The sequence below is a fragment of the Ambystoma mexicanum genome, chromosome 12, assembly GCF_040938575.1.
Source record: "Ambystoma mexicanum isolate Mex_15411 chromosome 12, UKY_AmexF1_1, whole genome shotgun sequence".
NCBI lineage: Eukaryota > Metazoa > Chordata > Amphibia > Caudata > Ambystomatidae > Ambystoma > Ambystoma mexicanum.
The window spans coordinates 745,189,753-745,217,263 of record NC_090936.1 but is presented as its reverse complement, the minus strand read 5'-3'; the positions used below and the strand labels follow the sequence as shown (position 1 = coordinate 745,217,263).

Below are 27,511 nucleotides of genomic sequence, written 5' to 3'. Positions count from 1 at the left end.
CCTGCAATTGTTGCTCTGTGTATTTTTTCCACACAGTTAAAGCTGTGTCATTGGCAAATTTGGGTTTATTGCAGAGTATTTCAAATGCCGGTATGCATTCATGACTAATCACTTTCCTATAAAAGTCAAGGTGTTTCCAAAGTACAATTGACTCTAAGGACTGATTAGCAATTTCATAGCGACTACGCGGCGTAGGGTATGATGCTGGTAGTGCCAAAACTTTTCTCCAGAATATTACTTCCAGTTGTTGCCATATTTACCTTTCTAGTTTGATCATTGTTTCACTTCCATAGGTCAAAATGTCCACTGCTTTCTGTCTGTAGAATGAGATGACAGGCTTCATGGAAAATTTCCCAAGTTTACGATGGAGAAATCGACCTTGTTGGGCTAAGGAGTGTGCCTTCGATTTAAGGTGGCCTGCCCATTCTTTTTCTATTCATGATTGATTGAGCCCGATGCCCTGTTATTTTATTGTTTTTACTTGTAGGAGTTTTTTCCTGTCAAGAAAGAGTTATGGAATTTTCATTTTCTTCGTGGAAAGGTTGGTTAGCATCATGATTTTGGTTTTTGATGTATTGATCTTTAGTTCATTGTTTTTCATGTAATCTTCCATCTTAGGCTTATTTGAAGCCCTCTGTGTTTTATTGAGCAGTACTATGTTGTCTGCATACATCAAGCAGGGGAGAGGGATCGCATTCAGTTTCGGTGGATTAGTAGTCTGTTTGAATGGATTCTTCAAAGTCTGACGTATGAAGATTGAACAGGGTAGCCGCTAGGGGGCATCCCTGTTTCAACGCATTCGATGTGTCAATCGGTGCTGTTGTTACTCCGTCCTTTGACATCCTAATTTTTATCGTTGTATTAAGAGTTGTTTTATCGGTTCTAAAATGCCTGGCGGGCATCTCCACTGTGTCAATTTCTCCCACAGTGTCTGTCTGTGTTGACCATATGAAACGCCAACTGCAGGTCAATAAATGCTGCATAAACGTGGATTTTTTTCATTATCTCTCCTTGTTTGATTAAATTCAGCAGCATGAGGTTTATATTTGTGCCAACCTTTTTCATAAAGCCAGTTTGTCTTCCTGCTTGTCTTTGGGTGTTCATAGCCCAAGCAGTCAGCTTTTTCAGCAGGAATAGCGCAAAGATCTTTCCCAGCGCATCGAGCAGTGCTATGGGCCTGTAGTTAGCGGGGGCTTTCCTGTCACCATGTTTGAAAATTGGTATCCGAATCGCCACTTTCCACGTCTTCGGAATGTTGTTGGTTTCAGCGATTGGGGTGAATATTTGGGCACAGATCTGTCCACAGCACTCAAAACCGTTTTATGATGGCATTGTAAAGCCCATCCGGGCCTGGGGCACTGGATGCATTACGTTGTTAATTATATTTACGATGGTGTCTTGATCCCACTCAAGTGGGCATTTCTTTGATTCCCGGACCCATGGGTCATTTTTCGATTGTATCCTTTTCTTATCTAGCTCTGTAAAATGGTTAACCAAAGCACTTCTGGGATCAGATAATCTTGTCGAGTTATTTGTGGATTTAGCAAATTCCATAGGTCTCTTGAATTTCTGTTTTTTATGGCCTCTAGTATATTTTCTGCATCAGATTGCTTTAGCATCATTCTCATTGATTTCAGCCAGTTGGTATACCTCTGTTTTTCCAATTTCATCAGTTGGAATTTATTTTCACTGGTCCCTTTTTTACAGCTTTAAGGTTCTTGCGTAGTTCCTTCTTTTTTTCCACAATTTGCGGATGTTAGCAGTGCTGATGTTTATTTCTTATCGTGGCCCCCTGGTTTGCAGGTTGTTGAAATGGGCGGAGCAACTATTCATAATTCATTTTGTCGATGCCTTTGAGCTGTGTATTTTTAAAGGTATCTGTTAATTTTCCCATTTGATACACAATCTGTTCATGCCACTATTAATTCCAGGGTTGATAGATTTAACTTGTTTAATGGAATGTTGAGTCCAGACCACGAGTTTTGACCAATTTATCTTTTATTCTAGGCGAGACATAGATGTAATCTATTATTGCTTTAGATCTACCACGTGTCCATGTCGGCATCAATTATCCGAGTTCATGTCGTGGTTTGCCAGTGAGGATTACATTTCTGTTAGCAATTTCTTTCATCCACCTTTGGGCTCTTGGTATTTTATTAGGGTCATAGAGATGGACATTCAGGTCACCACATATAATTAATTCGATCTTGCTGAATTTGTGACTTGCTTCATCGATGGCCGAGCAGACACGGTCTATAAACATTTTTTGTCGTTAATGCCACAGGGTTCCAATACAGGTTCATGATCCCCAAATGTTCCATTTGTGTGATGATCCTTTGCTCCATTTCGTTATCAAAGATCTGTGCTGGATATTGGGTTTACATTGCTAGATTCCGCAATTTCGAGATTTACATCTACTTTAATCATAGTAAGCAGTCCAGTCGATGGTCTTCCTTTATTATGTTGGATCGCTGGATTCATGTACGTGATGTATCCATCGTAGAATGGTTGTACAGAGATCCAAGTCTCTTGGAGACAGATTATCTGAAACTTGTCAAAGTCATGCAACGTCTGTTGAAAGAGATGTCCGTGTCCTCTGGAGTTAAATGAGCATAAAGTGGTGAGAACCTTCTTGTGTCTGTTTGGTGGTTATAGTTGCCGATTTTTCCAGACTTCACCAAATTGTTTGTTTTCCATATCCCTCCAGATGAAATGCTTGGTGATATTCAATCTTGCCATATTTATTCGACTCTCATTTTTAAATAATTGATGAAGCATTTTGTGTTTCTTGAGATGTCACTCTTGATGCAATTGTATAGTCTGCATACGATTGTTTTTGGTTCTCTTGAGTATTCACGTTCTTGTTTGGCAACTTGTGGCTTCCACGATTCTCTTGAGCTGTTATCTCTATCTTCTATACAGAAAACTCTTTGTTGGTAAAACTGCTTTTCCATTTCCAGTAAAGGTTTCATTATTTTCCGGTCTTCAAATTCAATCCATACTCTATCTAATGATTGGTCATCTAAAAATTGGACCAGCTTAATATCTTCTGATCGTATTGATTTAAGTTGGGAAATGACATGAAACAGGTGTAAAATGTTAGTTCTATTTAGTATAAGTTGCTATTTTCTTGTTTCTATTCTTTCCAATTTTATTCTAAGCATATTCGCCTGTCTCCGTGGGTCAGTGAATGCCGGTAATTTCAGTTCAATCTCGCTCGTTCTCTGTCTCATTTGATTAATCTCCTTCTTTCTTCGGTGTCTCTGAGGAGTTGTAATAACTATTTTGTTAGTCTCCACATTTCTGTGATGGCTCTGAGGAGATGGAGTGACCATTATTGTTGCCTCAGCATCAGTTGTTCAATCTATCACTCTCGTTTGTTTGTGAAATGAGACATCCAAGTTGGTGTGAGATATATTCCCGCAAGAAAGATCTACAGTTAGTCTGTTACGAGAATCCTTCCTCATATTGATCAATAATTATTAGAGAAATCGTTCATGTCTGTGGACAGATCAATGATGGACTTGCGGACCTCGCCCATGTGTACCGAGAGATTCATCATCTCTTCCTGTAGTTTTTGTTCCTCCATTTGGCTTAATTCTAAATGTGGGGTCTTAGTTCGGGTATCAGTATTCGTGGATATTTCTTCATCTCTTTTATTTCTTTGCTCAGAAAAAAATATCCTTTTTTGGTTGGTTTCTTTCTGCTCATCTGTGGTATCGCGCTGTTTCTTTAAAAGGCTCTCGACCCGTTTTGCTTTTTTTTTTTTTAAACATTTCCTATTTGTTTGTTTGCGGTCGTAATATTCTGCAGTGTGAAAATCTCAAAAGTCTCTCTCGTTATGTGTTGTCTCTCTGATCTGTAGTTTAGTTGGGCTTATCTCACTCCCTTGTGGTTTAGATGTCTTTGTGTTCTCAGCAGATCCTTGGCGTTCACCATATTTGTTTGCATCAGTGCTAATGATTGGCTTTGGAGGCAGAGCTTCTCGTTTCTGTTTCCAATGTTAGTCATCCCCTTATGTGGGTGGGGAGCTATTATTAATTGCACTTTTTCTTGTGTACTTGGATATTTGCCTTTGTTATTATCAGTACTGTTGGTCGTCATTATGTCTTGTTTCTCATGGGGTGCCTTCAGCATTACTATCAGGGCAGCAGTCATCTGTGTTTTCTCAGCCCGGTCGTTCCTTGGCGATATCAAATAGTCTTGTTTGCCACATCAGGCTTGCTTCGACTTCCACATTTAAACCGTCTTGAATTCTTTGTCAGATCCAGCCTCTGGGTTCCTGCAGGAGTGACTATAGCCCACCAGACCCCCCGCTAGCCTGTGACACAGATCACAACGCTCACACGCAAATAGTTGCCCTGTTTAACCTTTTTACTGTTCAGAAGGCAAACGCTACCGTCGCTGCCACGTACCGCTGCTCGCGCTCCGATGGTGTAACTGACACGGATCACGACGATCTGCGCATGCGCGCACAGCAGTTCAATGGGTCCTTTCCTCTACAGGCCTGACGGGAACTCCTTGCGTGATGAAACAAACAAAACGCTATTAAATTACTTTTGACACACAAGCCCCGCAAGATTCAAAGTTAGTGTATTAGTTTAGTATTAGCAATATCTTCACTTTACCCGCACGCAAATATTAGTATTTACATCAGCAAGCTGCTTAGAACAGTTTTTTTGTCAAATGCTCTTCAACTATGTACAAGCTTACGTGCTAAGATTTCAACTTAAACTTGCTGCTTCTAGTTCAAATAACAGTTTAAATTCTCATGAAAATGTTTCTTCAGTACTAGGAATAGAAAAGAGTTGTTCACTTAGCTTTCTTCTTCTGTGATTGTTTCTCTTGACTTTCTCTACTCTTCTGTTCTTAGAGGAATTACTCCAGAGACCCACTAGCTTCACAGGAAATATGTCCAAGGGTCTCTCCTTCAGATGCAAGGATCTCTCTCTCAAAACTCTGGATTTAAGTCTCTGGTTACAGGAACTACTAAAACTGTGATCTGCTCAGATGGAAACTAGGATGAAAGGCAGTTTAGAACTCCTTCAAGAATTCCAAACTACCTCACTCCCTGCCTCAGCCAATTAATGCTTCAGTTCAGAGCCTCCATCTTGCTCTGGGCAAACAAAGGCTTCCTGAGAATAACATTAAGGAAAGATCACAATCACTGACCCAAGCCATCTCCGTCACCAATCACTCCCTTTAGTTACCAGCCTAATGTCTATACAAACCACCCCTCCAGGAAGTGTCTGAAGCGTGAACGTCTTAAGCGTGAATAGTATGGAACCCTGACATTCTTGTCATAAACACCTCAATATGAATTTGTTTTGTATGAATGAGGACCAACAAGGTCGCCTGATCTTTTAAGTGACTCAATATTGGCTTCTTGTAATTTCAAAAATGGAATCATTGCTTGTGTTGAGGTTTCTATCAGCATATTCTGCAAATAACTCATGGTGGTCGGGGTGGGGTCTCGTTGATATCCCCGAGATGAATCTGTGACATTTATTGTCATAGGTCTCATCAGCTCCTTTCTGGCCTTCCTTTGGTTCGTCCCATCGTTTGAAGTTCATAGGCTCAAATGATTGCGCCCCAGCTGCAAGATGATTCACAGATTTCTGGATCTCTATCTGGTGCTTGCCCATTGGTCTTATATCCAGCGGTGTTGAGGTGCTGTGATTGTCCATGTTCTTTGTATTATTAGGATCTCCGAAAACTTCTCTCCTTTTCTCATGGTTACTCATGAGAGTTTCAATGTCTAATGATGGACGCGCTGACCGGGGGTTCGTAAATGTGTTGATGGGTGTCATATTTGATTACGACTTCATTCCTCGTGAATACTTTTTTTTGCCACATTTGTTTCGCAATAAAGGCTTTATTTTTTAAGGACATATCAACCTTTGTATCAGCCCGCAGGGGTGAATGCTCGTTCACTTGGTTATTCAAACTGTCTGCCTTGTAAATCAAAGGTTTACAGATTTGTCGACCTGCTTCGGTGTATATATATCCTTGTAGCAGTCGGCATCTATTTTTGGCAGCGTATTTCTTGTACTCAAAATTCCTGCTGTTTCGTGGAGGAATTCTGGGCCCTGTATTTCCCCTCCGAGAGACTCAGAGGTACTCTGTCCGCCTGCACGCCATCCAGATCTGTTTGTTTCTAAAGGAGCATCCATGGCCTGCTGGGCGAATGTAACTGGTCATCTTGTTTCTTATTTTGCGATAATTAAATTCTTGGAGCTGTCTTTGCTCTGCTGCGTTCTGCAAGTTGGAAGCTACCATGTCTACAGCTTCTAGTTCTAGTGGGAGAAACTTTCTCTTCACCTTGTGTGGGTGTCTCTCGTTATGTTCTTCTCCATACAACATGTTAGAGTCCTTTAAATGCATTGCCCCTGATTCAGGTGGTAATGTCTCCCTCCCTTCCCCCCTTGTATGTACTTCTCAACTTGTTCTCCCACAAGTGCGTCTCGTGTGGACATAGCAGGGTCAGTCAACTTGAGAGATGTAAGCACTGGTTGCTTTGTTGCTGGTCCTTTTTTCCAGTATATCCCTCTGGTCGGTGTCATTTCCAGCATTGCAGATACTGTAAGCGACTACGGAGCAACCGTCGGGGTAGTGGCAGTCTTTACACGCTGACGTGTTCGCGGGCTAGGTAGCAGATCTCCTTAGCACAGCTTTGCAACAAAAGTGAATAAGTACTGCAGTGTTAAACTGTTCCTTCGTTTCGGCTTCCTGGGGTCACTTGCTTTGTTTACTTGCAGGTCTCGAGTCCTCGAGCCCACACAGCCCAAAGACCCAAACAGACTGCGTCCTGACTCTGCAACCGATTTATATTGGTTGTGGTAGACCATGCTACCAGGTATCCTGAAGCCATACCTATGAGGACTGTTACCCAGGCAGTGGCTAAGACCCTCCTTGGTATTTTTACCAGGGTTGGTTTTCTGAAGGAGGTTATCTGACAGGGGGACCAATTGTATGTCCCACTACATGCAAGCCATGTGGAAAAACTGGAGTGACCTACAGGTTCCCAACAGCCTGCCATCCTCAAACCAATGGGTTGGTGGAGAGGTTTAAATAATATAACTATGAAGACAATGATAGGTGCTTTAGAGGAACCCCTTAGAAGAAAGTGGGACCTTCTACTGTCATGCCTTCTCTTTGCTTATAGATAAATCCCTCAGGAAGGGTTCGGTTTCAGCCCCTTTGAGCTCCTCTATGGTCATCCGGTTAGAGGTCCATTGGCCCTAATCAAGGAAGGGTTGGAGAGTGCTCCTTCTCCAGCATTGGATCTTTCATGGATTCACATGCTTTGAATATTCCCCGTCGTCAGGCTGGGAATCCCCGGTACATTATATAGACCCTTTCCCGTAGGAAAACTTTTTCGACGCTTATGCGTCCTATCCACCTCGTTTTGTATCATGCGTGGCCGTAGCGTCAGGACGTCATGATATAAATCCAGGCCCCGCCCCCGAGCTCCCTCAGATTTCAACCGTCTTTCAAAGTAGTGGGATCCTCGTGTTACTACTAGTGAAAACTAGGTTGTTTTTTCTGTTTCGCTTCGGCGAAGTTCAAATTCTGGAGAATTATGTCTGGAAAAGCGTTATTTCGCCCGTGTGCAACCTGTGGCCTCAAAAAGGTTTATGAAGGAGACGGCCACATGGACTGTATCTACTGTCTCCACCCGCACCACACGGCGGATACATGTGAGATATGCCAGGGTTTCTCCCAAAAAACCCTTAAGGACCGTAAAAGAAGGCTGGTCGACTGGCTTAATGACGGAGCGGGTGCCTACCCGGCTTCGGAAGTTGGCTCCACGGCCTCCAGGAGCAAGTCGGAGCCTCCATCGAAGAAGGTAGGGCCAGCAGAAATTCGCGCTGAGGACAAGCATAAGAGGAAACAGGCTGGATCTTCCTCATCACATAAAAAGTCCTCCTCCTCCTCATCATCGAAGATGGAGAGGCTAGCGCTGCCAAAATCCTCCTCAGGGGACCGTCCCAGGTCTTCCATGAGTCGAGAGGCCTCAGCCGGGAAGTCGGCATCCAAATCGACGACGAAGTCTAAGGGCTCGACGACGACGACTTGCTCGTCGACCTCGGTGTCATTGACGATGCCTATTACCGTTCAAGCAGCAGCGGTTGGGATTCCTTCGTCGACGGAGACTCAGTCGATGGCCTGGCTGCCTGAGGTCTATGACCCGATCCCCCCTGAGGTCTTACTGCAGCCAGACACGGCCTGCTCGGCGGAAGGAGAAGGTGACATGGTTCTGCAGCCATCGGATTTAGGCTTACGGCCTTCCACGTCGACGAGTGCGAGCGGGGGTATGGTACCTATATCATCCACGTTACTGACCCCCCAGACGGTTTTGTCTCTGGATGTGCTTAATACTCTTCAGAAGCTCCTGCAGCGGCTGGATACGCAGTTCCCTCAACCTGGGACGTCATCGTCACTTTTGTCTGTACCTTCCGTCGACGAGCAAACTTGTACGGCTCGCTCGACGACGAAACACCCATCGGCTCCCCAGGCGGTGAAAGATCGTCCTCGAGCTCAGGAGGAGGGTGAATTGTCGGAGTCCGACTCTATACTGGATGACTCGGGGTCAGACATCTCCCTGTCACCGTCGAGGGACCCAACATGGAATTCGGATGTAGAGTTAGAGTCTACGAGGAGCCAGACACAGCCATCCCCCCCTGATGATGTGGGAGCCTTCCATGCAATGATGGGAAAAGCTTGTTCCGAATTCGGCTTGATTCCTGAGGAGCAGAAGAAAGACTGTTTCCTTTTTGACCATATGGGTCAAAGGAGAAAATCGGTATTTGCCATCCCAATCCTGGACCACGTGTGGCAAGAAGGTCTCAAGACGATGCGCCATCCGTTCTCGGAGCCAGCCATAAAGGGACGGATCGAGAAAAAGTTTAAAGCTCCGGAGTCCACTCCAAAATGTCTAACATCACAGCCTCTGTCGGACTCGGTGGTGTCGGCGGCAGCGGCTAGGAAGGCCAGGGTCCAGCAAAAATGTTCAACGCCACCGGAAAGCGAGGCTAGGAGGCAGGACGCCTTTGGAAAGAAGGTGCTCTCGGTCGAAGCGACGACAGTAAGAGCAGCCAATTCCTTAGCGATCGTGTCACGATATGATAGGGAAATGTGGCACAAACTAGCCCCTATCCTAGAACACCTGCCAGACGAACACCGGAAAGCAGCCATGTTACTGGTGCGGGATGGCGAAGAGGCCTCGAACCACGCTATTAATATCGCAGTTGACCTAGCAGAGTCTGGTTTCAAACAAATCAACCATGGAGTAGTGCTTCCTCGACAAGCGTGGCTCAAATGTACTACTTTCCGTCCTGAAGTACAGTACAAAGTCCTGGACATGCCATGCGAAGGGGAACACCTGTTTGGCGAAAAGGTTGATGAAGCGCTGAAAGGGATGAAAGAAGACACGGATACTGCTAGGTCCCTCGGCGCCCTTCAAACGGGTAGATATTTTCGCTCTTTTCGCCCCTTCAGGGGTGCTTCTGGAAACTCCCGCTTTGGAGCCTCGAGGGACCGTGGATTTAACAGGCCCTCGTACTCTTCACAAGGGTTCAGACGAGCGTCCCAGTCGGCACGTAGAAGCAGGGACTATCAAGCCTCCAGGCGGCGAGGCTCAGGTCCGTCGTCAACGAAGAACAAGCAAACCAGCAACCAATGACGGCCTTCGGAACGTCCTGGGGGGTCGAGTCTCTCATCACTTCGACCGATGGAAATGCATCACCACAGATCGATGGGTCCTAGACACGATTCGCATGGGTCATGCGCTGCAATTCAAAGACAAGCCTCCGCGCCTTCCTCCTTTATTCTCGACACAGCCCCACCTCCGAATCCTACGACAAGAGCCGGAGCTTATGTTGCAAAAAGGGACAGTAGAGAGAGTTCCTGTGGCACAGGAAGGACAAGGAGTTTATTCCAGGTTCTTTGTTGTCAAAAAGCCAAACGGCAAATGGAGGCCCATTCTCGACCTGAGGGTACTCAACAAGTGGCTAAAGAGCCTAAAATTCAAAATGCTAAAGCTCCAAGAGGTTATCAGGTCGGTGCAACCCATGGATTATCTATCATCACTAGACCTTCAAGATGCTTATTTTCACATACCAATACGCCCACGACACAGGAGATATTTAAGATTCCTCGTCGGGAGAAAGCATTTTCAGTTCAAGGTCCTCCCGTTCGGGCTCAAGTCCTCCCCCAGGACGTTCACCAAGTGCTTGGCCCCTATAGCGGCCCATTTAAGGAAGGATGGTCATCATGTCTATCCATATCTAGACGACTGGCTGGTCAGAGGTTCATCCAAGGAACAAACTCGAGACAGTCTACGAGCCACAATGTCCCTCTTACAGGAACTGGGCTTCGCAATAAACTTCAACAAATCCTCCGTAGAGCCTTCGAGGACCTTGGTCTTTCTAGGAGCGGAGTTTCATACACACACAAGCCTGGTGAAACCATCCAGCGAAAGAATTCAGAAACTTCAAAACAAGGCGTCGGAATGGAGAGGCGGTACCAAGGTCTCAGTGCGCAAGTACATGTCCCTGCTAGGGACCATGTCGTCCTGCATTCCGTTGATAAACAACTGCCGTCTGTTTATGAGACCTTGCCAGGAATTTCTAGCGGACCGTTGGGCGCAGAGCCGAGGTCGCTGGTCCGACAGACTGGTCGTCGACGAACAACTAGTTCAAGCACTCGGCTGGTGGAGAGTGTCTACTCATCTAACGAAAGGGATGCCTCTACTGGAACCAGAGTTCCAAAAGACGGTGGTGACGGATGCATCGCTGAGCGGATGGGGAGCTCATCTGGATACGTTACAGGTACAAGGCCAGTGGTCCTTGCAGGAGTCCTCCCTGCATATCAACCTGCTAGAACTGAGAGCAGTGCGATGGGCTCTAAAATCTTTTCTTCCTCAACTGAGGGACTCGGTGGTGCGTGTCATGACGGACAACACCACTACGATGTTCTACTTGAGGAAACAAGGAGGGACACGTTCCAGGTCCCTATCGACGGAGGCACAGAGAATCTGGCATTGGGCCCTGCAACACAACATGTAAATCTTAGCGTTCCACCTACCAGGCGTGAGAAACGTGGAAGCCGACGCCCTCAGCAGAGAAATGAACGAAGTCCACGAATGGGTGCTGAACGACCAACAACTACAACAAGTATTCAAGAAATGGGGACACCCGTCCATAGACCTGTTTGCAACGAAGAACAACAAAAAATGCCATCAGTACGCAAGCAGATGGCCTCAGCAGGGCTCACTGGGGGATGCGTTCTCCTTCCCATGGTCGAACAAATTCCTGTACGCATTCCCTCCATTTCCCCTTGTCCGGAGGACGTTACAATGGATCCTCAGGTACCCATGTCGGGTAATTCTGGTGGCCCCATACTGGGCCAGACAGGTGTGGTTTTCAGACCTGCTACACTTAGCGGCGGCGGAACAGATGAGATTCCAGAAGACCCCCGACCTTCTGTCTCGACAGGAGGGTGTCGTTTGGCATCACGACCCGGACAGCCTCAAGTTGACGGCCTGGCTCCTGACTTCGCCGAATTTGGTCGGCTAGCGATTCCGGAGGACTGTCGGCGTATACTGCAAGCGGCAAGAGCACCTTCCACAAACGCCCCATACGCGTACAAATGGAAAAGTTTCTGTCAATGGTGTGAGGATCAACCAGGTTTGGCCCCGCAATCGATTAAGCCGGAACAGCTCCTTCCATACTTGCTGTTCTTAGCTCAAAAGGGCCTGTCGGTATCGTCAATAAAAGTACACCTAGCAGCCATTTCCAGGTTTACTCGTCGACGGCACTCGGCACCATTGTTCAGCGACCGCCTGATTAAGCACTTCTTTAAAGGCCTCTTTTGGAGTTTCCCTCCAGAGAAGAAATTTCCGCCGGAGTGGAGCCTCAATCTGGTCTTAACGTCTCTTATGAAGCCTCCTTTTGAGCCAATGTCATCATCGTCTCTAAAGTTTCTGTCGTGGAAATTGGCCTTCCTGGTGGCCATCACTTCAGCCCGACGTATTTCAGAAGTTCAGGCTCTAATGGTAGACCCACCATACTTGCGATTTTTCAAGACCAAGGTAGTCCTAGCCACTAACCCACAGTTCATACCAAAAGCTCATTCGGTGTTCCATAAACACTCCTCTATTGTGTTGCCTACGTTTTTTCCAGAGCCATGCTCGGGAGCGGAGCGCATGCTACACACATTGGATGTAAAAAGGGCTCTCAAGCTTTATCTTCATCGTACGCAACCGTTCAGAGAAACGAGACAGCTTTTCTTGGCCTATGGTTTGGGTGCTAGAGGAAAAGCCATTTCAAAGCAAGGACTATCAAGATGGGTGTCATCTACCATTTCGTACTGCCATTCCAGGGCAGGGAAACCTCTTCTACGACGGCCAAGAGCTCATTCAACTAGAGCAGCGGCATCGTCGACGGCACTGTAGGCCGGAGTCCCTCTAGGGGACATCTGCATGGCGGCTACCTGGGCGGCTACACACACCTTTACCCGCCATTACTGCCTGTCGCAGCAACATGCCGAAGACACCCGGATGGGACAGGCGGTGCTTCGACACCTATTCCAATAAGGTAAGCCCCGGCTGAGGGGTTGCATCCTGTGAAATTTATGACTGTATGTGGTTCGTTTTCCTATGTTAACGATTACTGAGGTATACATGATCATAGGGAACGGGCTTTGCGAAGAAAGTATATGGGTTTGCATGCACGCCTCCTCTTGGGGGTGGTACTGCTATGTAATCTATTCAAAGCATGTGAATCCATGAAAGATCCAATGCTGGAGAAGGAAATAGTTTCTTACCTTTAACTCCATTTCTCCAGCATTGGTATCTTTCATGGATTCACATGCGCCCACCTGCCTCCCCTGAACATGCAAACCGGTTCCCCCACTACTTTGGGGGCCGAAATCTGAGGGAGCGCGGGGGCGGGGCCTGGATTTATATCATGACGTCCTGACGCTACGGCCACGCATGATATAAAACGAGGTGGATAGGACGCATAAGCGTCGAAAAAGTTTTCCTAAGGGAAAGGGTCTATATAATGTACCGGGGATTCCCAGCCTGTCGACGGGGAATATTCAAAGCATGTGAATCCATGAAAGATACCAATCCTGGAGAAATGGAGTTACAGGTAAGAAACTATTCCCTTCCTTCAAGCCAGTGAAAGTCACTGACTGTGGTTGGTCTCTGAAGGAGAATGACACACATGACCACAGAAGCTTCTTTTAACTTGAAAGCATGTCAGGCTCTGGTTAAACATTGGCATGACCAGAAGGCCAACATGGTGGAGTTTACTCCAGACCAGCTAGTTATGGTGCCTACAAGGCAGAGGGCGTTGCAGGACAAATGGATTCAACCCTTCAAAGTTGTGGGAAAACGTGGAGAGGTCAATTACTTAGTGGACTTGGGCAATCGCAAGGAGGTCCCTAGGTTCATTTACACTAACCGCCTAAAGGCCTATGTATCCAGACCAGAACTTGGAGCGTTGCTCTTAGCATCTGATCAAGAGGAGGAGGCGAGTGAACCTCTACCTGACATTCTCGGGGAACAACCTTTAGATGGAAAAATAGGAGTTAATCTCTCTTCTGATCTGACTCTGCAACAACAGGAGGAGTGCAACGTTCTTTTGAATCAGTTTGCCTCCCTGTTTTCACGGACAACAGGTTTGAGACCTTGGGGCTAGCATGATCTCCTCATTGGTGACTTTCTTCCTGTCAAAAGCAAGGGTTACAGAATGTCAAACCATGTAAGAACCCACATAAAGGAAGTGGTCAAGAAGATGCTTGATATCGAGTTAATAGAGCCGTCTACAAGTCCATGGGATAGTGCCAAAGGCAGGATCCAAGGAGTTGAGACTCTGTGTGGACTATAGAGCTTTTAATGCAGTCACCACGACTGATGCCCATCCTTTACCTAGGACAGATGAGCTGGTGGACAAACTTGGTTCAGCCAAGTTCCTCAGTACATTTGACCTAACCTCAGGCTATTGGCCAATGGCTCTGACAGACCATGCCTATGGGGAAAATTGCATTTTCCACCTCACAAGGCCTCTACTGTTATGCATTTTGGACTACAAAATGCACCTGCTACCATTCCAAAGGATGGTAAATCATGTTCTGAATGGGATGGAGGACTTCTGCATGGCATACGTGGATGAGATTGCAGTGTTCACCCCACTTGGAAAGAGCATCTTCACCACCTTGGTTATGTTTTGCAGGCTCTTGAACGGGCCCATCTGACCATAAAGGCTAGTAAATGTCAAATTGGTCAGAGTAAAGTGGTCTACCTTCGACATGAGGTAGGAGGAGGTGAAATAAGGCCATTGTCTAGCAAGGTACAAGCCGTACAAGACTGGGCCACCCCTACTACTCAATCCAAGTGAGAGCATTTCTAGGTCTCACAAGTTACTATAGGACCTTCATTGAGAACCATGGGGCCGTAGCTTCTCCCTTAAATGTAATCGCCTTACCCAAATTCCCCAAGAAGGTCAGGTGGAATGAGGAGAGCACTTAAGGCATTTGAAGGACTTAAGGTCCTTTGTCAAGCTCCAGTTTTGAGAACCCCTGACTACAACCAATCCTTTATTGTACAAACTGATGCTTCAAATACAGAAATAGGTGCAGTTCTGAGCCAGCTGGAGAGATGCAGGGAACACCATATCTGCTTCATCAGTAGGAAACAGAAGGACCGTGAAACGAGGTGGGCAACAACTGAAAGAGCATGTTTTGCCATTGTGTGGTCTTTGAAGAAGTTTAGTCCATACTGTGCTTAGTCTCCTTGGTTAGAGGAAAGCACCCAAAGGTGATTGGCCTGCTGGCTGTCCTCGGAGGACAGCCACCCTGCTGTGTGATTGACAGCTAGGCTGCAAATGAATGGGAAAAAGCTGCATAAAAGGACGAGTTCTTTTGCTTGGAAGGCAGAGTCGACCATTGGACGAAGGAATTCGAAGAAGAACTTGGGGAAAAGACGACTTCTACAACTCCTGGACCGTTGGTTTGCATGATGAAGCTTTACTGCATTGCTGAAGCTCGGAATTTGCCTCGACTAGAGAAGCCCTGCGAAGGGCGACTTCTCCCTTTGGGTTGGTGGGACCAATCGACCCCAATACAAACTCATCTGGCAATCCTCTCGGAGCTGGCTGTACCTCCATTGCTGCTGCAGGAACCGATTGCCAGGGAGAGGAACACCAGAATTGAGTGTGTCATCTTGAAGTCTGATCCGAGCTCCAGGAAAATTCTCCAGACTCCCATGAAGCAGGACTGACCAAGCCTGAGCCACCTCAACAGAGTGCTGGACCCCAGATGCGAGGAAAGTCCATAAGGTATCCGAGAACCACAGTGGTGCTATTTGCGAGAGCTGCGAGAAGCTGAAACCGCAAAGTGCTGCTGATCTGAAATTTGTGTCACGACCCTCGCCCAAAACCCCCTCCGGCAAACCCATAGGCCAGTTGGAGTCAGGACTCGGGCCTCTAGAGCCTGGCATCCTCTTCAAAAGCCCTCATGGGGCCAGGCCTGGCGCCTATGGCACCAGGCTCATACACCATGAAAAACAATGTGCTTGGGAACTACTTTATTGTATTGTCAGCCAACATGGAGGAATCCATATAGCTTGGTTCCTAAGAACCAAGATATGTGGTCTAGTGTTTTGGGTGTGGTAGCCTACGGACTACTGTACCTGTACTGTTTTGTTGGGGCTATTTAAACCACACCCGAGCAAGACAAAGCGCTTTGCGTTACTTTGCAGCTTGCAACGTGACGATCACCGTGTCCAGCTATTCCCTCGAACCTCGGAGAAGCAGAACCTGCAAGGAGACAAAAGGAACGTCATTAGCAGCAGCATCTTACCTGCAGTCTTCATCTTTAAACACTCGCAGCTACTGAGAACAGCTTCCTCAAATCTGCACGCCTCCCGGACAGAACGACCTGAAAGAGGAAGATAGAGACAACATTAAAGAAAGCAGTAGACATTTACAAATTAAGAACTGCTCAAAAGGCTTACCTGGCTGGTCGCCTTTCGGCTGACACCACTCCGGACATTCCACTCGCGCTGAAGAACACCGTGACCTACAAGGAAGGAAAACACAGGTTAGCAAAGGCAAGACTTTGCAGCGCTGTGCATAGCGCTTACTTACCGCATCATAGCGCTCTGAATGCGCCATAATTTACTAGCGGGGCTCAACCAACCAAGGGAGAAAGAGACATTTTAAACAAAGTAAGGCAATCAGCATGGCAACAAAACTAAAGAACAGCAATAAGACCTTCCTGAACAATATCAAACGGGCCGGTGTCGGTGAAGTAACTGGACCGCACTCTCCCAAGAAAGACAAGAAGGCAGGACGGAGAGCACGCGTAATTCTACCGCAAGGTGAGGAGAGGGTGCCAGAAGGACTGAAATCATACGGGGGTGGAGGGAGGATACTTATCCCAGTCGGTCTGTCTTGAACACAGTCCTCCTGTATTTTCAGGCAGAACCTTCCCTGCAGACCACATCAGGGCAAAGCTGATAAGCATACCAGCGAGTAACCCGGCTGGGTGGAGTCCCTGTGGATACCAGGTGAGCGTAACAGTTTGCCCATTGCTGCCGCCGACCTACAATTCATAGTGCAGGTGTCCCCAGAAGTCCTCCCTCTTGTCCCCACAACTGAGGCCCAGGAAGAACTGGATCTGCCATACTACAACTGGAACAGAAGCCAGCTGGAACCAATGTCTTCCAACCAACGGTACTGTTAAACTAAGGGGTTGCTTACCTCTTCTTGTGTAGCCTTGCTAGCCCTCAGTTGAGACTTGTCTTGGTTGCTTTTGCAGAGTTGCTTGCAGCTTTGCCCATCACAAGCCTCAGAGCATGTGGCCCAACAGTGATTTCATTTTCTACAAAGATTTCTAAAAAATTGTGCAAGACTTTTTACTTAACTTCACGAAGTGCTTCAGCTCACCTAGACTTTTGCTCAATTGACATTGGCTGTCCGGGCTCCCTGAAAGACTCTTCTGTCCTCTGACTTTGTGCTTTAACTATCCCTCAACAAAACACACACATTCCATAACTTGTGTACCTGGGAAAGTGTTAATTTACTTTGCATTGGGGGGCTCAAAAATACTTTCCTGCTTAAGAATATTTGTTAACCATTGTTTTATTCCCTCATTTTCCTTTTGACACTAACTTCAGTATTGCCCTAAATGTGCCAGCGATCTATCAGTGTCTAGAGTGTCCTTTTATTGAAGTCACCTCAGGGAGTAGGAAGTATCTGTGTGCCATCCCAAATGGGTATCTACTGATTTATTGAAACTGAGAGGGTGTGTTTTTGAAGTATATTATATTACATATTTTGCTGGCTTCTAAGGCAGGCTTATTCAACTTACTGTTAAATTAATACTTAATTGTTTAATCAAGAAACCTTGAGTGTAACTGTTTATTTGGATACGTGTCACTGTGAATCTCTGTGTGATAACCCTACAGCTCACATTGACCCCTCTTGAGATGAGCCCGACTGCTCAGTCACTCTACCAACTTGTGTAGTACATGCTTATAAGTTTGGGTTAACTATTGCCAAGAGGACAAAGTTGGTGCAGCCTCACACAGGGGACTGCATACAATCTTGCCTAATAAGGAATGTGAGCTGTAAATCAGAACATACATAGATCCAAAGAAACACTTACACACTTGGCGTTAAATTATAAATAGTGATTTACTTTTTATATACACAAGGAATTTAGGAACTGAATGACTATTGTATCAACTAGCAACATCAAATCTACATTTAGAATAGTACGGAAGAATAAAAAGGTGGGTAAATATACTTTTTTTATCCACACATGGAGAGACTTCAGTTAAGGTTTGTAAAAGTACTTATTTAAAATGAACTCTGCAGTATTCAAGTTCAATAATGTAAAGAGCAACAATCACAGGTAAGCAATACTAGTAGCAACTCTTATAAGGTTTAGGCCGTCATTTACCTATAGCAAGAAAGGAGTTCTTCAATTCAGGTTTTGGAGGGAAACGAGCAATGCCCATGCTAAGAGGTTCAGAGGATATACTGCTAGGAAACCAGCAATGCCCAAGTCAATAGGAATACGACAGTTCTTGGCACAAGTAAGTAACAAGTTTGTTAGTCTTTGTAAAAGTTAAGGGGCTTAGGAGAAGCCTTCCTGGAGAGGCACAGGATGTTAGGCCTTGGCGACTGCAAATGGGTGAAAACTCAAACAGTAGAAACAGTGCTCCAAAAGCAAAGAGCGACACAAACGTTTTCAGGTAATTTTACCAAGAGCCCCACAGTAACTTGAGTGAAGAACCTGATGCAGCTAGAAGCCTTCTGGATGCACGGCTGCAAACCCGGTCTTCTAGTCCTTGGTCGTGGTGATGAAAGGGGGGGACACTGGATGGGCTCCTGCAGCAGTAGTTGACAGAGGGACTCGCCAGCAAAGGATTTTTCTTACTCCTGTGTCCGTTTGTGGTTTTGGTATCTTTTTCTCAGCACCAGTAGCTTATGGTCACTGCTGGTTGGAATCATCTTGGTTTCTCTGTCCTGCACTCCGGCGAGGGGCCTTCCAAGAGAGGATTTGTGCTTCTGGAGGTCCACACAGATGCTACTGAAGTTCCAGCATGATTAGTCAACGGCAAGGCAGTGCTCTTCAAGGTACCCCAGTTATTGGGATTCTGCAGCCCAGGAAGGTTGCAGGATGGCTCAAAGCATGTCTTGAGGTTGGTTATGCCCACCAGCCCAGAGGAGGAAGTCGTCCTTGGCAGAGCTTCCCTGTCAAAAACGGGGTCAGGACAGCAGCGATACTTCAGCTGTGCTTCTGCAGTTACTGGAGGTGCTGCAGGTGTCTCTGATCAACTTCTCCAGAGCTTCAGTTGCAATGGTCGAATTAGCCTTCGGTCCCAAGATCCTCTCTGTTTATGCAGGAACCCATTAGTTCAGTCCTATGGACCTGTCAATCACATGGGGGTGGCTGTCCTTTTAGGATAGCCAGCCGCCCAGTTCAAACTGGTTCCAGCCAGTCATACCCTAACATAAAGGCCAGGAAATGTTCAGACTCCTCCCTCACTTCCTGCCTCAGCAGACACACTGGAGCCTTGGTGGGCTTCATAAAGGGATCCCACCAAAGGCAAAACTCTCAGGACCCACCTGGAAGGGTAGAAGAATGGTCAAGAATGAACACACAATGAAAAACAGCGATAAATGAAGACTGGGGCCATTTTTGGAAACTGGTCACCCATGGGTGCTGTACTGCAGCGGTCGAAACAGCCTGCAAGTAACAAAGACAAAAATGGTAAAAAAAAGGTATCCACTGGCACCAGCCATTTAGGTTTGTCTGTAACTGAGAGTATAAAGGATACAGGATCAATGGAACGTGTTGGGCAAGAATTGATGTAGTAACCCTGTGGGAGACTACACAACACTTGTCTGCTTGGTATTAGGTAACCAACCTTTTGGTATAGGCCTGTACTACACACGTTGGTAGTGTGACTGAGCAGCCAATCTTATCTCAAGAGGGGTAAATGTGAGCTGTAGAGCTGTAGCAATAAAATTCGCAAATACAAGTAACCAAGTAATACTTGCACTCAAAGTTTTAGTTATAAATTGTTATTTATATAACATCAGTTTTTAAATGAGCGTTCTTTAAAAAGGTCAATATAGGTAACGATCAAATATACTTTAAAATCCTTTTCCAGAATCAACAGAAAGTTAATAGATACTCTTTAGAGATGCTTTTTACACACTTCCTACACCCTGAGTTGATTTCACTAACTAGGACAGTAATGGCATTTATATATCACCAATACACTTTGTAGATTCTGAGGTTTGTAGAAAGGAAAGGTGTATTACCCGAATTGTTTGTTTACAATTGTTCGAATGAGACAATTGTTCTAATAACAGGGGTCCGAATTGACCGTATGGTAATTTTTATATATATAATGGGTTGGAGTAATAATAATATAAGGGGATTCGGTGGGGGTTGGGGTGGTGGTTGGATTGGGTGGGGGATCTGCGGGAGGTTCCCCTGCGTATATATCCTATTTGACCGTTTAAATTTGGTCAATTTTGCAGAAGGTCAATTGTTGTTCGAACTATTGCCATTCGTATACAACCAGGAAAGGTTAAGGGAAGGAAAAAGGTTAAATAGGTTCTCAGAGCATGTGACCACTTAAATCTTCTAGTAAAGTCTAGACAAATGCCTTTCCCTGCAATAATAGTTTAAAACCAAGTTATCACCTTTGAGGGACAGTAAATGTCAGTCAAGCGGACTAGAAGAGTCTGCAGGGAGCCAGAACATCCAAAGTCAATTGGAGCACAGTCTATGGAGCTGACACACTTCTTAGATAGCAAAGTCTTGCACAAAGTTAGAGAGTTTAAGATAAATCACTTTAGGGTCACAAGCTGTTTCACTTGTGAAGGGTAGAGCTGAAATCAACTCTAGCAAAGTAGCTACTGCAACTGAGAAGAGCAAGCTACAGACACTGAGATAAGTACCCCCAAGTCAGAACAGTACATTTGGTTAGAAGAAGTGGTCCAGCTCACTTCTGTCTGGTTGCAGCGGCGCAGATCCTGGGTTCCTAGGCCTCAGTCGGGTGGACAAGAGGGGAAGATGTCTGGAGGACTCCTGCGGCAGCAATTCGGAAGATTGGCGGCAGCTACGGTCTCTTTTCAGATCAGCGGCACTTTACGGTTTCAGCGCACGGTAAATAGCACCACTAGAGATCTTGGACAATGGTTGGGCTTCCTTCACTCCTTGAGTTCTGCACTCTGGTGAGGGGACTCTAGCTCTGGTCATCCTGCTTCTGGAGAGTCCTTAGGAGACTCCTGGAGCTTCTGGCCAGATTGCAGATGTTGCACTCGACTACAGACTTCTCGACCCCTGGCACTCGGTTCCTGCAGCAGCAAAGAAGTACAACCAGTCAGGGAAGATGGTCCAGTGGAGCCTGTCTCGGGGTTAGTTGGTCCCACTAACCCAAGGGAAGAAGTTGTCCCTTCCGGAGCTTCTCTTGTCAATTAGAAAAACTAGCAGAGCTTCACCGGGCAATTCAAAGTTCCAGGAGGATGCAGCAAGCTTTGTTCGCGGTTTCTTCGTCGGGTGTTCTTCCCAGTTGTCGACTCTGCCTCTAGTCCAAAACCCTTGCCTTTTTAAGCGGGATTCTCCCATTTATGCACTGCCCAGGCTGTCACTCAAACAGCAGGGTGGCTGTCCTTAAAGGCCAGCCAGCCAGCCAGCCAATCACGACTGGGTGCATTCAGGTATTCCTAAAGACAAAGAACAGGGGCGTTTCAGGAACCTCCCTCACTTCCTGCCCTTCCAGACACACTGGAGCCAGAGGCAGGTTTCAGTACTGAAGCCCGCCAAAGGCAAAACGAACAAAGGGCTCAAACCTGTCTCGGCACGCAGAGTTAAACCCAAGTAAGACCTCACAAACAGAAAATGCCGAAAAAAGATGGCCAGGCCGTTTTGACAAAATGGTCACCCATCTGTGCCATACTGCTGCTGAGGATTCAGCCTGCGGTAGTGCTGTGTCACCATACACAAAGTAGATTCCTATGGAGTTTGTCAGACTCCAAAAACAAAGGTAACACATAATCCAAATCAGATCAAAACACATGCGAGAGTAGGAAATGTAAGATGTCCAAAAGTCCAGCAAAAGAGCTGGTGGTCTTTAAGGTTGAAGGGAATTAGCACAGAAATTAGAATTCTCCCTAACAGAAAGGAGCTACAATGGAGCCCCTCAGCACCCCACATAAGGTGGTGTGTGCTGATCCCACAAAAAGAAAGTTAAAAATATCATTCTATCCTGAGAACAGTAGTTCTAAGGAAACAGTAATAAAGAACAGGAATGGGAAGCCCAGGGGACTCGCCAGCATCACTGCACATAGGGTGCTTTGTCCTGCCACAATTTATTAGAGATGTCTGTTGTGAAATACACAGAGGAACGCATGACTCCATTAAAAGTTAAAGAATCATAGTAGCGGAAGAATAGGATTCCCATCTCAGAGTAAAAAGAATAAGTGAGTGGTAAAAAGTCCTACTCACTCAGTAAAGGAAAACATCCCAGAAAAGTGCTAGTTGAGGGGAATTGGCACAAGAAATGAACATTCTCACTAACAAGTAACATACTATTGTGCATCGACCTACACACAGCTCTTTTCACACTTGTCCCTAGTGAATTCTAGACCGCACACAATCTCTACTTTTATTTGGCTGCTCTGACATGCCTTTTTTGTAAAATGCCTCTTGTGTAACTGAACCGAGCAAAATCTTTTCAACAGCTGGTAGAACACAGTGGGATGACTAAGGTATTGTACTTGCTTAATACAAGAGTATGGGGCACTCCAATGCGTTACTTTTTAATATGTAATCCTTCCTTTGTAAGTGGGGAAAATAACTCTCCTCCTTCCTTTTTATTTGTCTGCCTTACTCTGCAGCTCTCCTCTATTCATTATTTTGTTTATTTAGTGTCTGAAATGACCTAATATTTTCTATGTTCTTTGTAGTGGATTGGTTGCTTCATCCTGCCAACAGAGAACATATGTCCTTAGAAGAGCAACTGCGAGAGATGTTGGAGAAACTTGATCAAACATGTACAATGAAAGCAAGTGGCTCAAGGACTAAAAGAATAAAATTGTTAAAGAAAGAAATTGGAAATATTCGCATAATGTTGAGTCAACAACGTATACAACCTCCCCAAATCGAATCTGCTGTTGTCAATTTTGAAGACGAAGGTGCAGCATTAGAGCAAGATAGCGAAGAGGGTAAGGAAGAATGGTGTTTTTGAATTGCTGACTCAAGTCTCCTAAAAAAATGTGAAACGTTAACAGCCACAATTTTCATTAAACATCAGAAAGCTGCTTGCATCGTGCACTGAACATCTGATCTTTATGGTGCTTGACAAATCACGATGAGTGATTGAAAAGTCATGTAAATAGATAGCCAAATGTAAGAGTGAACTTAATGTTAAGGTTTGCCGTTGACTATTTGCTTAGGAATAGCTTAGGAACTTGGTGGAGTTGAATACCGGGTTTGAAGATTGAATGCTTAATTATACTATGAAATGTTCATGTCAATCATCTATTGTATTCCTTATGTCTAATCTCCTCAACCGCAGTGAGTTCAGCAGGTTAGTTACACTGGCATGAAAATGGCCCACTCCCATTTGAGAGAATAAGAATGAACAGGGCACCTTTTTTTAAACAAATCTTTTATAATGCGCTTAATACCGGAGCCCAGTCTCTAAGTGTGGGACTGGGATTCCAACCTGTGCCGCTCTGCCTTGCTTTGCTTCTAAGGCAAATGTCTTACCCCTGTGCTACTCTCCCATCCAGGATTTACATTTTTAAAACATTTTAAAAACCAATTTAAAGACGAAAATAACAAGTGCATGGAGGTATGGTGCCTAAGGCTGGCATGAAATGCAAAGTTAATTAGCTCTTTGTATACAGGCAAAGTGTGTAAAGGCCTTTGTTAGGGAGAATTCTCAGAAATGTGCCAATTCCTCTCTACCTTAGAGACCCGCAGCAATTTTGCTGGATTTTGAGGACTTGCATTTTTAACCTGGAGAGAGTGAGACCCTTTTCCCACTCTCATGTATTTTTAATTTGATTTTGAACTCTGTGTTTCTTTTGGTAGTGGAGTCTGACAAACTCCATAGGCATCATCTTTTTACATTGTGTCACGCAGCACCTTCAGTGCAGTGGCACAGGGAAGTCTTCAGATTTCCCATGGTTGAAATACCTTCTGTTGGATAAACTGTTTCCAAGAACAGTGAGGTGAAATTGACTTTACTTTCTTACAATGGGGTGCTGGAGGGGTTACTTAGTATCCCCTTTGTCTAGCTTCTCATGTACCAATTTTATGTTTGCCTTTCCTCACTGCTGCTTTGGAACAGAAAACATCTGCTGCACTTTTTCTTCAATAGAAAGGTACTGTAAAAGTCTGAGAGAACTTACTTCTCATTGTAGAGTTGCTTGCATCTTCTACCACTCACAAGTCTAAACAGCTTGTGGCCCTACATTTTATTCTTCTTTTCTTCAGCCTTCTAAAACATTGTGCAAATACTTTTCTACTTACCTACCAGAGGTGCTTCATCCTATATGAGACTTTTACACATTGACCTTGGCCTAGTCTGTTATACTAAATGACTCTGCTTAGGGGATCCAAAAGTATTTGCCTGCTTGTGAATATTTGTGATCTTGTTTGTCCTAATCACCTTTTCCTTTTGCCAACTTCTGAAAGTATTCTAAATGCAAACAGTAAGATATGAATGTCACCAGCACCCTAGCTATATGAGTCACCACCTGAGGGTGTAGGTTGTGTCTGTGGGCCATTCCAACAGGGTATTTACTGATTTAGAAACTAAGAGGGTATAGTATTTTTTTTTTTTTTTTGGATAAAAAATTTTTATTAAATTTTGACATAACCAAAACAGCCACCAAATCGGGGGCCAAAAACAACGAAAAAAGAGGGGACAACACATTAAGAGCACTCCAGTACAGCTTCTTCAGTCGTGTGTTTACCTGGTATCTTGGTATCTCACATCGCTGTGGGTCGCGGGCCACTCATCCCGCCCACCTTCTGTTCATGTGGAGACCACCGCTGCTTAGGACGTCAAGGCCCGGTCTCTTCCCATTTCCCCCATACCTTGGATGCTTTATTTGGGCATCCTCTTGCACGGTAGACTCGGTGCTCCGTCATGGCACATGAGTCCATGTCAAGTATCAATTGTTCCAGTGTCGGAGGGTCAGGCGCTCCCCAGTGTCGGAGGGTCAGGCGATGTTGCATTTCACTAGGGCCATGGCAGTGTTCAATAGCAGTTTTTCCCCATTTATTGAATTCAGACATGTCCGGTACCCCCAATATTAAGACCTTCGGATCTAGTTCAACAGGACAAGTAAGGGCTCTGGACAGTTCCATACAGCATGCAGTCCAATAGTCACGGATTTGAGGGCATGCCTAGAGGATATGAAAGAAGGTGCCTTCCTCCTCTCCACAGCGAAGACAGTTCAGACTCACTATTCTCTTCCAGCCATATAAAAGAGTTTGAGGGTAGTACACCCTATGCAGGATTTTAAGTTGCACCAGTCTAAGTCTGGAGGAGATGGCTACCTCCCGTGGGTGCATTAGGACCTGGATCCAGTCCTCGGGGTCTGTCCCCCACCTCCCTTTCCCATTTGGCCTTCAATCCCAATAGCTCAGGAGTCGATGGCGTTATATATAGAGTGGATGTACATTTGCTAGGGATTTACTCGGGTAGCATATTGCATTCGATTGGGGTGTAGTTGGGGATTGAATTACCTGGGAGCATATGGGTTCGAAAGGCGTGGATCAGCTGTGTAAAGTGGTACCGCTCGGTGTTGGGCAGTTGGAATCTACCCTGGATGTCTTCAAATGAGGTTAGTTTCACGTCTTTTAGGGCATCTTTTATTCTAAGGATTCCCGCTCTTACCCAGCGTGGCCATGGTTCAAATTTCTCGATTTCCTTCAGGTTGGTGGTGTGCCATAGGGGTTGTGCTGCTGTTATTTTGCCTTCCCACCCAACAAACACGTGTGCCTGCCTCCAGACCGTAGTAATGTGAGCCTTAGTTGTGAGCGGGGGGGGGGGCGGGGGGGCCTGCCCGGAGGTTGGTACAGTTCCTGCAACAGGTCCGTACCTTGTATGGGTTCCACTTCTGCCCTAATGTGAGGTAGCGCCCGATCCCCGTGAAGCAGGTCGTTGACCACTGAGAGTTGTGAAGCCCAATAGTAAGTTTGGAGACGGGGTACGCCTATCCCACCCTCCCAGACTGACCTCTGCAAGGTACTTAGTGCAATGCGTGAGCAGCCTCCCCACCAAATGAGTTCCATAAGAAGGGTTTCTATACGATGGAATTCGGGGGCTGGGATCGCAAGCGGGGCATTCTGCAAAATGTAAAGGAATCTTGGCAACAACATCATTTTAAAGAGCGCGGCTCTCCCCATGAGGGTCAGAGGGAGGAGTTGCCAATGGTGGACGTCGTTGACCAACCTATCCACGATCGGCTGGAGGTTGTTTGTGTCTTGTGTATCTAGTGAGGTCAAGTGTTACCCAAATCCCCAAATATTTAAAGCCCTGCCGTTCGAGCCGGTATGGACAGCCTGGTAACTCTGCCTGCTCCCCCCCTTCACCGGGAACATCACGGATTTCCTCCAATTGATTTTCAACCCGCTGAATTCCCCGTAAGTGACTAGCATTTGAGTTACTATGGGGCAGCTCCGAACTGGGTCAGCCAGGTACAGTAGAAGATCATCAGCATAAAGAGATATATACGGTCGGCATGCCCTTCGGGCCATTTGAATCCCTTCCAAGCTCCGCTTTGACGAAGCCACAGTGCCAGTGGTTCAATGGCGAGGGCAAAAAGGAGAGGGGAGAGGGGGCAGCCCTGCCGTGTGCCTCTACCCAAAGGAAAGGCCCGGGAGGTCCACCTGTTCACTTTGACTTCTGCCCGGAGGTTTGTGTAGAGCAATTTCACCCAACCTAGGAAGCTTTTCCCAAATCCCATACGGGCCATGATTTCCCAGAGGCAATCGCAATGGACAGAATCAAATGCCTTCTCAAAATCTATTGCCAGAAGTGCCAATGGGGTGTCAAGGATGGGGGCCCGTTCTAGCGCCAGGTGGAGTCGGCGTAGATTCATCCTGGTTGATTTGAGGCATAAAGCCACATTGATCTGGATGTATAAGTGTGTCCGCTACCCGTTGTAGTCGGTTAGCCAAGAGCTTGGCCAGGACCTTGGCTTCGCCGTTGATTAGCGAGATCGGCCTATAAGACGCGCATTGCTCTTGGGGTTTATCAGGCTTGGGGATGACCACTATGGTGGCCTTACATAGGTCGTCCGGGAGGGAGCCCCGCTCTAATGCGGCCAGCAGCATCTGGTACAGGGGAGGTGATACGTTATTGCCTCCCAGTTTCTGCCATATCTCTATGGGGAATCCGTTTGGGCCCGGGGTCTTTCCCGGTTGCAGCTGTTCCAGGGCTTCTACCAGTTCGGCCTCAGAGAGATCAGAGTCTAATGTTTTGCGCTGCTGATCCGATAGGGAGGGGAGCACCACCTCATCGAGGAGGGTCCGGTCTAGCGGTAGCTCCGGGGCCTGGTATAAGTCAGCATAAAATTAGGCGAAGGCTTCTGCTATATCTGCGTCTGACCGACAGATCTCTCCCTGCGGGGGGGGTGATCTCACGGACCGAGCGCCGACCCTCATCCCTCCTCTCAAGCCAAGCCAGCAGCTTACCGGCTTTATCCCCAAGCTCATATATCCGGGCTCTGAATTCCCAGTGGGCCTCTTTGGCATTGTCTAACGTAAGTTTCGGAGGCGTTCACTGGCGCGTTGAAGGGACCCATGGGTCTGTGGGGTAGGGTCTAGGGTGTGCTCGTTTTCTCTGTGGATTACATCCTCCTCTGCCTCAGTTATCTTCTGGAGCCTCTCCTTTCTTTTGTTCGCTGTCCAGGAGATTATCTCTCCCCGCAGCACGGCCTTATAGGCCTCC

General features: G+C 46.2%; 1 protein-coding gene across 3 annotated transcripts in view; it reads left to right on the top strand.

Annotated features, from left to right (window-relative positions):
* BRD1 (bromodomain containing 1) overlaps nt 1–27,511 on the top strand; it is a 1,051,203-nt gene that overhangs the window by 462,777 nt on the left and 560,915 nt on the right. For all 3 annotated transcript variants that reach the window (XM_069629247.1, XM_069629245.1, XM_069629246.1), the window contains exon 7: nt 22,506–22,763. In XM_069629247.1, the coding sequence (XP_069485348.1) occupies nt 22,506–22,763 (258 nt within the window). The remainder of the gene's footprint in view (nt 1–22,505; nt 22,764–27,511) is intronic.